Below are 14,068 nucleotides of genomic sequence, written 5' to 3'. Positions count from 1 at the left end.
ATTAGGGATAATTTTCACTTCCTGTCTCTTTCTCAGAACACACTGTTCAAGCAATCATGGGTGCCCTTGAAGTGAACAAAACAAACAAACAAACAAACAAAAAAACAGAAGAGTGACTGACCCAGAGATTAGCAACCATGAAAGTTGGAGTTTATAATTCTAAACTGATGCTAAACACAAGCAGCGATGAAGCCTACTTTTTTGTGTATAATACTGAGTGCTGTTCATGATTGCATGGAAAGTGAAAAGGAACTCGTCCAAACTCAAACCAAAACTTATTACCCATGCTTCACTCTGTGTGACCACCATTTATCTACTGTCTAATCTCAATGCACTGATTGATACTGAAGAAAAGACAAGGGCAAAAAATAGAAGCACACCCCCTCTCCAACCCCATCCCCGCCTCTCCCTGATTCCTCATCACCATCATCATTTTCATCATTACATGAAATATGACCGAGAGCAGAATCCCACAATGCCGTGCAAATGTCTACGTGAGTTAGCATCAAGAAGACACAAGAGATATGCATGCATCATCTGGCCAGGAGAACATCACTTGTGGGGAGACAGCCAGAGGCCCTAAGGAGGAGAGGCACGGAGGAGGAGGGTAAGGCAAGGGGGTGGAGAGTGGTGGTGTTGATGGTTGATGGTGGTGGTTGTGTGTGTGTGTGTGTGTGTGTGTGTGTGTGTGTGTGTGTGTGTGTGTGTGTGTGTGTGTAGGGGTAGGGGGTGAATAGAGGAGAATGGTAGAAAGCAGGGGAATAGACTGTGTACAACAGAGGAAAACTGAGTGAAAACCAAAAACAGAATGTGGTACAATATTAGGGAAGAAAAAGGGATGAAATAAGTAGAAGATTCACTACGGCACAACCAAGGGAAATAATACAAAGAGGCAATCAGAGAAAATGGAGGCATAATATCCCAGCACTGCATAATCTCCACAGATTCAGGCATGATGTATAATCTCCACAGGTTCAACAATAGTCCGTGTGCCCTAATTCTGAGCCAATTACAAAGTGTGGTGTTTGCTTTTGCGTGCGTACATGAGTATGGATTTGAATAGGAGGACCTTGAATGTTCGAATGAATTTAGGATTTGTGGTGAGGGGTGGAGGGGTGGGTGACTTCTCAAGAGTGCTGACAGCTGGGGTCCCCATCCATGCAGCATCTATGCCCTTCACTGACCAGATTAAAGCTGAAATGACAAATGCACAAAGGCTGGAAACATCTGTTCTGGAACACACTGTCCGTCCCTCCCCACGTTGAGCTCTGTTGGTCACTCCTCAGCTCCAGTCCCCATGCGGACAGCATCTGCAGCAATGGACTAGTACACATTAACTACTGGAGCATGAGAGACCAAGCAAACCAACTAACCATGGGAACAACATCCTTTACAGAGGAACACTTTATAAACAGCCTTCTGCAGTGCTACAGTCCTATTGTCTCTTAACCAAAATGTTAATTTTGTAATGACTCGTGATTCTCATTGTAGCTCCCTCATATTGCATATTTGAATTTGTTCTAAATATAAGATTTATCATGTGACATTTTGCTCTTTCCCATTAGTTATCTGAGGCGTAAAAATGGTTACGACAAGGATAACGTAGCAAGAAGAAATAAATTGTTGTGCTTTCCATGAAAATACTACTATTGTACACATAAGCATTTTTTTTCTGCCAAGCCAGTGTCGAGGGAGACAAACAGGAAAAACAGTGAAGAAGAACAATGTTTTTCTGAGGACTCTTTGGTAATGAAATCTTTCGCTTCTACAAAAATGAAATTTCACGGCGTGGCATCCCTCATTGTGAACTACTTTAAGTATGGAATTAAGACTCTGTAGCTCACGACATGTTTCCCATCACTTTTCACTCTGATAAGGGATTTTTACAGCTGCAGTAGAGGGCTTAAAAGTCCTTAGATATAGTAGCTGCATTGACAAATCCATGAAGTAAAAGGTACCTGACTCATCCAACAACCTAGAAAATCTGTTTTGTACATGCAACATAAAAAGAATAATCAAGAATCTGAAGGATCATAGTATACCTGGTCTCTGGCATATACAAATAAAGAACAACATAGGAAACGTGTGTGTTGGGCGCTGGAGAGGAGAAAGTAATAAAAGAGAGTGGAATGATAAGTGAGCTTTCAAGGTTGAAGAGAATATGAAATCAGAAAAAGCAGGGTTATGTAACTGAATGAAGAACTAAATAGAGCAATTGGTTTAAAGGAAATAAAAATCTGTAAAGTATAAACCAACAACACGGTATGAGACGGTTAGTAGCCGTCTTGATTATCAGAAATCCCACTTAGACCTAGGGATGGGTATCGTTTAGGTTTTATCCGATACCGGTGCCAAATCGGTACTTTTGAAACGGTGCCGGTGCTCAAACGGTGCTCAAACCGGTGCTTAAAGAATGGAGAACACAAAATTGGTCCAAAAACCTCTCATGTTCAGCTGTTTTTTGTAAAAAGATAACAATGTTAGCCTTTTCTGCAGCTATGGGGCATATATGGTATCACTCTTGGCTGGAAGCAGTGCTTAAACAATGGAAAAAAAACACAAACTTTGTCCAAAAACCTCTCATGTTTAACTGTTTTCCACTTTTTCTTTGGTCATTTTAGCCTTTTTAGCCAGGGTGAAGGGAGTATCTGCCATCAAACAAGAAGACAGCCGCATGTAGCTATGATGGTGTTTGCTAGTTCACCTTACATGCATTAATGTAATAACGTGGTTAGCCTACTCAACGTAAATTAGCTACTCACGCAGAGAAGAACGGCTGCTGCTGCCACCATCATCCGTCATCATTTCTGCTACACTGGCAGGGCTAGGGGCCAGGACTCTCCTCTTCGTGTTTTTGGGGGATGTTGCATAACAGGCAACCCACCCGCAGTAGATGTGCTCGGTGTGAGGTCTCGCAGCAAGATATCAAATACGGCGCATTTCTGGGCTTTTAAAAAAAACGCTATGCATCGCCAGGTGTTTCATCGGATTTGAGGTGTTACCTCCTTTGACAGTATCACAGTATCAGCTTAAAGCACTTGTTGCAGGCTGCTGAGTTTGCAATATTTTGCTGTGAAGTACAGCCAGACTTTTGACCGCTTCGCCTTGGGCATTTTTAATCTGTAGCTCTGCTCTAAAAGAACGTACGTACCTGGCCCCGCCTACTATCCTCGGAAACGTAAAATGATTGGCTAGAATCTAAAGTGTTTCACAGCTCAGGAAAAAAAAGCACCGAAATAAAGCACCGAAATGTGCGCTGCTTTTCGGTCTGGTTACTACCGTTTATGTCAGAACCGGTGCCATCATGGCACCGGACACCGGTACCCATCCCTACTTAGACCCCTGAAACACTAGTCCTGAGTCTACCATCTAACCACACCAAGTGTAAGTATCACTTACGTTACACAAACAGACACATGTCAGATGGGATGTAATGTTATTTGGTGCCTTGTTGCAATTACACCCTTTACAGCAGTTGAGAATAAATTAAGACACACAGGGGTGCAGCACTTTATGGATTTGCTGATATAAAAGGTAGTGACAGGAAACATTCTGTCAGCCCACTTTGTCTTGTAGAAAGCATTTATTTATGAAATCACCTTAGCCAGGTAAAAGCACGAGCAGACAGATGCTCGTGAGTTTCAGGGTTAGATAAAAGAAAAATACTACATCCAGCAGGTTTCATGAATTAATGAAGCTTCCGGATATTCCCATTCCTCTTTACTCATTCAGGTGTGTACTGTGAAAGCCTGATGTCATTTTATTGCTGCTCTGGTCCTAGCACTCTCAACATTTTGTGAATCAGAGTATTGGGTGGATGGACTTCAGCATAGACTGATGCAATGGGAGTGAATGAATGGGCAAACGGAAGTCTTGCATGTGACACTTAGCAGTTATAATAGCGCTTTGGCCTAGATTGGGTAGAATGTTGGGTAGACAACATGAATAATAAACCAACTACAGAGACCCTCTGGCTGGTTGGTGATGTTCCTCACTCTCATCACCCCAGCCAGACTGAAGAAGGGAGTGGATAGGCACACTTAAGTTAGCAGTATTACACAGTGAAACAGCAGATATTTCAACACATTCACTGGCTTCCAGCGATGGTTAATATACCACGAAAAGAATGATGATAATACGTTTTAATAAAACTGCATGTGCTATAGTCCACGGGGGATTTTTTTTCTTTTTTGCATTAGGGCAATCTGCCTAAATATGCCCTCTAACCCACATCGAGAACATGCATATATTGTACATCAATAACTGCAGTGCAACAATTATGAAGCATTATCATTTTGCTGAGAGACACACGCCTTTGCTTTGTCACACTCAGATGCACACACAATCACACATGAGTAAAGACACCCAATCCCACACGCAAACACACAAATACAGTGTGAACACATTATCATGCTAGGGGTCACTTTAAATTACTGATTTCTTTTTACTTTAAAAAGAAAATTAAATTCTTAATTTAATTTCTGAATATAATCCATTACCCGTCCTAATAGCGTCATGCCGCTTTATATATTTGTCATAAAACAAGGCTGGATGTCGCTTTCTGAAAACAGAAGGCTACACCCAGCAGCAGCTTCTACAGATGACAGAGGCAATAAGTTACAGCTATATCTGTAATAGTGTGAAGGCCCCATTCAAGGTCTGCTAATGGAGTAGCTCAAGCCAGCGCCAACTCATCTAAAAGGAGATGTATAGCCATATTTCAAATTCAAATGTTGGAACACGACTGCATTAAATTATAGCCAGTAATGTACTGTGTTTGGCATCACAATATAATACCTTGAAAAGTAGACGGTGGTATGTAATGAATCATTTTGTGATCCGTCATATTGAAAATGGATTTTGTAGCTGGTCTTTTCAAGCTCAACACAAACGTGTTGAATATAAAATGTATGCATGGCTGAATTCTTCTGACAAATACTGTTACATGTATGTTATTTAATGGTCTAAAAATAAATAAATAATAATTCTTACCACACAGTCCTCAACTTAGGCATTAAAGTTGAAGGCTACTTTGATAGTAAACACATATCTTTCCTCGCTGGATGAGAAATCTGTAGCTGGAAGCTGCAACCCTCAACACAATTTTGAAAGAAGATTTTCAATATGTGTGCAGGACTCCTCAGGTAGATAGCAATATTTGGTTTATTCATAACAACAATCCCCAGTCACAGGTTGTGACAGGTGCATGTGAGTAGCTTGACCCAATATGACCTAGCCACTGACTCAGTAAACACAATCGCTTAAATGAAAGGATGACACTGACTGCTGATTTCATTAGGATGAATTCTATAGTTACTGGGACATTATAAATCCAGACACTTTCAACTTGTGAATAAAATAAGTCTGTTTATAATCTGTCAGACTTGTAACTATTGATGATATTTTCTACTATTAGAATATTAAATGCCTTTGCCAAGCACTACTCCCTGAAGTCTTTTAGAGTGCTTGTTTTTATCAGACAGAGTTAGTGTTGTTTTCCTTCTGAAAGAATGTGAAAAATAGTCCCAAACGTGATGACGCATCCGTAAATGCAGGATGATAAAATCCCAAGAGGGTAAAGATCAACTGACCATGAAAAGTAACCAGATTCCATAATTTAATAGTTAGCATCTGTTTGACAAGCAACCTTGTTTATCACTGACTTATGTAACTCAGAATTCTTTCTAAAACAAACAAACAAACTTTAGTCATCGTTTTGCTGGATAACATTAAAAGTGCTTTGTGAAGGGGGAACAGTTGTATTAGCAAGTTAGTGTGTTATTGTAAGTAAAATAAAATAGTGCTTATTTAAATAAACATTTATTCAGTGAAATTCAGTGAGATATTTAAGTACATTTCCATTCTTATTAAATGTTGTCATTATATTAAAGGAAAAACATAACCACTTACAAGCATTTTAAATATGACACTCGGGTAAAATATATAAAATAAGGTAAAAAGACAGGATGTATATGGGGAAACAAATTTTGATGTATAATTAAGACAGAGACATGGAGAGGGGAATGTAAGATGTTATATCTTGAATTTCCACTTACATACAAATGATTCTCATCATAAATTAGAAAGTTGAAACAAGCTTGAACACAGCAAATCAAGCTAGTGTGCTTCTTCACGCCAGGCATATGTTTCTTCCAACCAACTGTAAGAAAGTGCACCAGAGCTCTTAAAGGTGTTTGCATGGTCCAATTAACACCAGATGCTAGCCCTTAGCTAACTTACCGAACCTCATAATGCACAGACCTCCAAGGAGTGAACATGGTCCAGTTAGCACCAGATGCTAGCCCCTTCACTCACTGTCTTCAGCCAAAAAAAAATAATAAAAAAAAAATCCATAAATTAGTTCTACTTCCTTGCCCTGGCCACCTCTATATCTGCAGTTTATAAATACTTTTAACATAAAACTGCCTGAAAAGACAGGAAAATAAATATGTGGTTTGTATTTTTATTACCTGGAAGAAACAAAAGTATTCTCCTACACTACTATTAAGACCCCAAAACAAATCGAGAAACATATCCAACAGATTCTAACACGTTCATTTGGGATTCTACAGTCATAGGAGATATGACTATATATACAGTACAGATTAATTCAGTCTTCTTTGAATTCAACACCTATTCTATAAAATGTGACTAGACTCTCATTCAGAAGTAAATATAGTTTTGAAGCACTGGATAGAATGAATTTCTTTAATAATTTTTAAAAAAGTTATTTAGCTATTTTTGTGTATATATGATATGTTTTCAATAAGTGACCTCCGATAGGAAAAAGTTCAATGCTGAGCCTTTCAGCTTTTCTATACTTTGACAATCCAAGAGCTTGACCTTTCCAAATGCAAGTTCAACAGCAGAAATGAAGAAAAAATAACTAAGATTACTGAAAACTTATAGACATGTGTAGTATCCATTTTTGATGAACAGAAAAAAATCAAATATAAGAGCATGCACCATGCCTAGAGGAACATTTGTCATAAAATGATGGCATCATTTTACATGATTAAAAACAACAGCAAAAAAAAAAAAAAAAAAAAGATCTCCACACACATACTAAACAACTTGAATAGAAATAAAGCCACCTTACGAATCCACGTACCATAACCTGAAAGCTACTCGAATACATATTATTCACATCATCTTCAAGGATTTGATAATTATCACATTCAAAAAGCTTCCCATGCATACTAATGCCCACATGAGTGTGATCAGGTTATATTTGCATGTGGAGTCTTGATACCATTTTCCCTGTCTGAGCTTCACAATGATCTACAAATGTAAGCCACATTTTAAGTGCTGTGGAAAAGACTGGATAGTTAAACACCAACAGACGACATGGTAGGCTCCCTCTGTAGCTTATTGTCTAAAGTGAGTACATGTTTGGAACAGTTTGTAATGTGAATAACTATAATCTCATTATTTTAGAAAAAAGCCTAACTACCTAACAGGTGGAAAATCAGAATATACCAGCTGTGATTCAGCTGTGTTAACAATGCACCATGGTCTTTGTTCGTTTTTCATTTGGAAATTATATGATTTCATTTAGGGCTATTTGGGGGCTTGTTTCTCTCTTTCACTTCAAGGTTTCTGTTTTTGATGCTATACTACTAATACTAATATAGCTACTGTAAATTATACTGTATGTAGCTCACTGACATACAAGAAACTGATGGCTGATTACAGGCTGCTTAGCAACACCAAAATGGCCCTATGGAGAGAAAAAAAAGAATCAGTGTGATTGGGATCATAAATGCACGTGGAGAAGCATCCCTTTTTTTGTGCAATCACCTCTAAGAGGTATTAAAGAAATATACGCTTGCACAGTTTTGAATTATTTTTTTTACATCTGCTCGCATTAGATACAACCAACTTAATTGTGAAAAAAATGTTGAATAACCACACATAATACTGCAATGCTGCATCGATTTGGCCCAAATGTGCACGACAAATGTAACCTGCTAAAGTATGACGGCATGTATTAATAATGCTAATGATTCAATTTGGTGAAAACCTGAGAAAGCTCACTTCTTATCAGCTGGGTTCAAAACCCTATACTGGCTTAACAAAAGCAGGGTAAACAGAGGAAAGATACACAAGGGCTGGTGAACTGGAAACAGATTGTACAATGTGGCCAACCTATCTACTCATACAAAACATTGACAGTCTGCCTAGAAACACACAGGGCTGGCAGGCAGACACTAACCCTGGGTGTTTTCAAAACAGTGAAATGCATGATTAATGGCAAGTTGCCACTTTTTGAAGCACCACAAAATGTCTCCTAATAGAACGGCTACTAAACCTTGAGTGATTTACTACGTTTTCAGACTCACACCATCAGTCCTAACTACAGGTAAGTACCTTAAAATAGTAATGACTGTTCACAGCAAAACTCTAAACCCAAACAGCTTTCTGAAGAAAACCTCCCCATATGATATATACCAAATGTAAAGCATAAATATGGTGATGTAGATAAATTATGCCTTCTATGAGATGAACTTTGTGAAAGAAGATATTTTCATGCCTGGAGAAAGCATTGCTTTGACTCTCACAGTACATTATACCAACCAGTAGCCCATGTTGCTCAGGGTAATGCGCATCACTGAGGAGAAGACAATGACAAGAAAGCAGTGAGTGATGATATAGATCACAGCACAGCTATATGGCTGCAAACTGAATATATTGCCCATACTGTACATGTTGAACATAATTGGTTGCTGAACTTTTTTTTAGTGCTCTTCTTTATATATGGTTTCCAAGGAGCAACACATTTTTTATTTATTTTATTTATTTAATTATTTAAATTGGACTAAAGCAATAGGTAATATTTTCTGGGCTTCTTTTGGACATTTTTTTATACAGTTCTTGTACTAGACCATATTCAGAGGAATGTTCTGTCAACACATAAAAGACCACTTAACATGTGGTGTGCAATAATTTTAGAGAATAGGTAGAAAATAATATTTTTGCACCAACAGGATGATTCCTAAAGAGCTATTATTTGAAAACTTGGCCTGTCTTGGCATGGTGCGCAGTATTTATTCATTTTTTTTTTAATGAATTGAATAACTCCATCAAAGACCTGACATAGGACCCACGAGATGGATCTGATATTTATTCTGATCTATCTACTGTTCACTGAGAAAAGTCTATGGTATGCCAAATAAACAAGAAGGAGACTGAAGGAATCAAATTCTGGTCCAAAGCCTCATCCAAATGTGCAGAGAAGGTCAGGAAACCCGTTAAACCCGGAGGAGGCTCTGTCATGATTTGGGGCTGCATGTATATCACCTGTAAATCGATTGTCAACTGCTTTATTTTTCAGCTTGGCAATGATTCCAAACACACTTCCAAAAAGCACACCTAGAAAGAAAATCACACAGTGGAACATTATCAGTCATAGCTTGGCCTCCCCATTGGCCAAATGTCAACAATATTGAAGCAGAGTGGGACCATCTCAACCCTTTAAGGCCTATTGGAGCAGAACTCCCCGCTTTGCTGAACTATTTTTTAAATCCCAGTAGAATTGCAACCATATAAGTTACCGCAAAAATGTATTTTGCATAGGAAACCGGAGGAGTTGTACTTACATCTTATGCATTCAGCTTGTCCTCGGTTTCCTTCCACATATGGTTTTGCAAAAATTGCACAAAGAGCACTTGCAGCAACAAAAATATTCCAGAAACATGCTTTTGCCGATCCGATCAGCTGTTCATAGCACTTCGTACGTTGGCATAGACTTCAGCATGAACAAACATGTCTGCCATGTCTGTCATGTTTGAGTTTATGCTTTTCTGTATAGTTTCTGGGACACTTAGAACTCAAATTGCACTGTTGGAAATAGTTTATTTTGATGCACATGCTGTTTTTTTGTTTTTTTGCAAATTTGCAATATAATATTTATTTCCGTTTTTCCTGCAGTATACAAAAATTGGTGTATCTAAAAAATAAAACTATGAAGACATTCAAAATTATTTTCCTGTGGTTGGAAACTATTTTCTGCAACTTTTTTTGTATTTACAGTTTTTAAGTATATACCTCTGAAATTTCTCTAACTAGAAATATGTTTAAAAAGCAAAAACTATTTCCTTTTTTTGTAGTTTATTGCCCTTTTTTGCAATTTATGTACTTACTATGGACTTAATGCATACATATTATTACATTTGGGATAGAACGGTTGTATTGACATACAGCAACTTGTAATGCTCCCAAAAATGGCAGTACAACATGTAAAGAGAAGCTCTGGCGAACTTGGTTCTATGGTGGAGAACAGAACAAAAGCAAACAAAAAAAAAGCTTTAGATAAAAGATGCCTGATGAACGATTCCTGAAAACTACTTGAAGAAATTGCAAGAAATCCAACAATCAAAAAGAATTCAGATAGTGCTAAAGAACAAAGAAAGTCTTACCAAATACTGACTTTCAAGAATTGTACAAACTTTTAACTTTTAACTTATATACTTTATTTCCATTTATGTTTGAACATGTTTCAATGAATCACTGCACCTATTTTCCCATTTTCCAGGCAAAATTTAAAGACGTTATGGGCAGCTCAAGACTTTTTCACATGTCCCACCTCGCAGATTTCAGTCTGAAATCAAACTGTCAGTAAATGAATTTACTCTTCTATTATACGAAAATTCCAAAATTTTGTGTTCAATATTTCAGCAAAAACGATTACCATAGGGATCTATGGTAAAAAAAATAAAAAATAAAAATCTAGCACTAGATTTATCTAGCATTGTTTCTGCTTAGTTCACTAGTTGTCTGGGACTGTGAGGATTTAATTGATGATTGTCTGGCTGAGTGACTATACATCTAATTCTCCTAGCACAGTTGAACAGAAGGGGACTCGTCTTGTTCTTGAGTTTGGTGCTAATGAATACCCTCGCATCTGCCGCCTCTCCGCCCACAACTCCCTTCAAAACATCACCGTTCATGTCTTTCTGTCCCTTCTCTTAATAGTTTGAGGAAGCTGTTCTAATTCCATCAACAGCCACTCACTCGGGATGATTAGTGCCAGTCCACTGGTGGCCTGGAGGTTGCACAGTTGTTTGTTCACGTTGCTCAGAAGTAGCGCTCAGCTGTAATGTCTGACTTAACAGAGTGAATATGTAAAAAAGCTGCCTCAGTGGTTGGCCAAGTGTGATTGTACACACTGACAGCAGGTGCCTGTCGATTATTAAAATTACATACTTGGATGTGAGATCCAGGTGACATGTTGCAACAGTAGCAAAAACACAATGGGCCTTGTTTATCAAGAAAAAAATACATGACATTCTAATAATAAACAGGTATTTTTTTCCCTTTGAAATAGCTGATGTTATCATTTGTGTCATATATACACCAAATAAGACGGTCAGGAAATAGAATCTCGAGAAGGCTGAAAATTCTTCTGTTTCGTGCCTTGCTATAGTCCATCAGCTTAGAAAATAAATATGCTCCCATTGTCCACAGGATAAAATTTATGCTTTCTAGCCTTCATTTTTTTCCACTTCTACTTATTCAGGGTTAGTTCAGTCTCGCTCAGCTAAGAGTCAATGTAAATGTAAAACATTTCCTCTGAAAAACCACGGTGCTGGAAAATATCCACAGTGCGCTAAAAGATTTAACAAGGAAGGAATAACCATGCAGATGGTATGAAAATATGTTAATACTGTCCCTCTAGACATCACAGTTGTATTGAAGTCAGCCTGAAGCTAGATGATTAGGCACAAGAAGCAAGTTAAAGGCAAAGACTTTAAAATATGCCAATGTGTTAAGTGAATAACAAATCAAATAATGGAGGAAATAAAGAAATGGTGAGTTATGCACAATAATTTCTTCAGATTTCAAGAAAAACTAACATTTTGTCTGTCCTTTTAGATGATTCTCAACAACAACAAAAAAAACCTGTGGTTTAAATTTGCACTGTTACTATTAATTCTTTAACATGAGCCCTGTTAAGGCATAAGGGGAGAAAGAAAATATGTGTGCAAATAGATGTTTTAGTATGGACTGGCTAATTTATATGACAAACAAATGTTGTGAGGTACATCATTTGTTGATGCCAGGCTGTCAGCTGTAGGTTTGTCTGGCATATCTGCATAATTTACATATTTTAAGCTTTGCTGCCATCTTAAACAGCTGAAGTGTTTTGCATCACACGGAATGAATAATGTCTCTTCAAATTTCACTCAGACTCAAGCTCACAAAATGCATGACGAACCACCAAAATTGAGCTTGTATAGCACAAATGTACCCAAGGGAGCAGCACCCCTCTAGTTAGCTACATTTTCTGAGCCACTGGTTAAGATACAATGCTACAGCCCATTAGAAAATCTGAGGATGTGTGTGGACTCCTAAAGACCATTCTAGAGCTAGACTCACTGTCAGATCATCCCCACAGCACTTTCGTATACCCGTTTGCTCCCACCCGGAGCATTGCATGACAACTTTGGCTGCAGCAATACTGGCAGGAACCTGCAGTCCCTGGAGGAGTCATGTGATTATGCATCCCTGTAACCATGATATTCTGAATTACACAGAGAAGACTAAAATCTGCCCGGCATGTACTGTCCTTTATGTAAGAAAGGCTGTGGAAAACAAAAATGATCCCTTAACACTATGTACACAAGGCAGTTACTATAAATATAATACATACTGAAAATATGTGGATCCTATCCTGGGCTTCCTTATAATAGACAAGATATACTGAGCTGTACAAATAGATTAATGAGTATTTGGACCATTTATTTTTTGTTTTTAGTTTTGCTTCTGTACACCACTGCAGTGGACATCAATGAAGATTGATTCATGTGAAGGCAATTATTAGGGTGGAAATCAAAATAATAAAGTTAGAATTGGGAAATTGAACATCTGATACACTGCTAAAAAAGAACAAATGCACTGACAAGAACAGCAACACCAAAAAGTAGCATCTAACCAAGTCAAGTCATCTTGTGGGGGTAGGTGCATCACTGTCAAAGTCGTCTACATAAATGTAAATATTGGTCAATTGACGTTGCCAGAAAAAATGTGGAACATTTTGAAAAAAAAAAAAGAAAAAATCTTTGGACATATGAAACCAAGCTTGACTTGTTCGACAATTATGAGGAGTGAAAAGTATGGCGAAGGAGAGAAACAGTTTGTGATCCAAAGCATACCACATCATCTGTCAAACATGGTTGAAGTAATGTTATGGCATGTATGGCTGCCTGTGGAACCGAGTGGTTATTGATGATGTGACTGCTTAAAGAAGCAGCACTAGCAGGCTATGCTAGTGCTACTTCTCTGCTCAGACTCAGCCAAATGCTGCAAAACTGATCAGACAGGACTTCACAGTGCAAATATATAATTAATCAGAGCGCAGCAAAAGCAACCTAAGAGTTTCTCAAGGCAACGGAATGGGAAACTCTTCAATGGCCTTGTTACTTTTCTTTTATTAAAGAAAAATAAATTGAAGGCAGAAAGGCCCACAAAAAACAGGAACTAAAGGTGGTGGCAGTAAAGGACTTAGAGAGCAGAAACAACATTTCGTGATGTCCATGGGTTGTAGAATTCAGGCAGTCATTTCATTTACTTTTGGTAAATCCATTGAATTACTGCCATAAGTTTATACTCAAATCACATCTCGCTTGTGTGATTTAAATGAACTAAGGTGGTGTAGAAAGAAAAATACACACAAAAAAGTGTCATTCTCCAAATATGTATGGCTCTATCTAGAAATACGAAGTGTACTCATGAGGTGTACTCCTCAGAGCCAACACTGATCCTTCAAAATGTCCTCAAAATGATTACGATGGTGCTTTGAATACAAAAAATATAAACCAATTGGTGTGGATTCAAGAATGTATCCTATGATGTGCAACAAAACATGCCTTTCAAAGAATATTAAAGCTTTGCTGAGCCATGCTGAGGAAGACATTTCTATATTTTCTAATATTTAGGTGTTGCTACTCTATTTTGGGTAAGTCACATTTACAACATATGTATGGTTGCTACACATAACATAGGTTTCTCACGAAAAAAAAAAACCAAGAAACAATTTATAAGTAGCTGCAGCTTTAACAGTGACAAA

The 14,068-nt window shown here is 37.9% G+C and overlaps 1 protein-coding gene across 3 annotated transcripts in view; it reads right to left on the bottom strand.

Annotated features, from left to right (window-relative positions):
- Positions 1-14,068, bottom strand: part of LOC309715122 (roundabout homolog 2-like) — an 83,811-nt gene that overhangs the window by 64,318 nt on the left and 5,425 nt on the right. Inside the window, exon 1 of one of the 3 annotated variants that reach the window (XM_082547969.1) lies at positions 2,763-3,462. The exons of the other annotated variants lie outside the window; for them this stretch is intronic. Coding sequence (XP_082404095.1) covers positions 2,763-2,805 — 43 coding nt within the window. The 5' untranslated portion in view covers positions 2,806-3,462. Of the gene's footprint in view, positions 1-2,762; positions 3,463-14,068 lie in introns of those variants that run through there. 3 annotated transcript variants of the gene reach the window in all.

Source organism: Aulonocara stuartgranti (assembly GCF_965226115.1).
Source record: "Aulonocara stuartgranti genome assembly, chromosome: 10".
In the NCBI taxonomy this organism is placed as follows: domain Eukaryota; kingdom Metazoa; phylum Chordata; class Actinopteri; order Cichliformes; family Cichlidae; genus Aulonocara; species Aulonocara stuartgranti.
The sequence above is the reverse complement of the archived record's forward strand: the minus strand, read 5'-3'. Positions and strand labels throughout refer to the sequence as shown.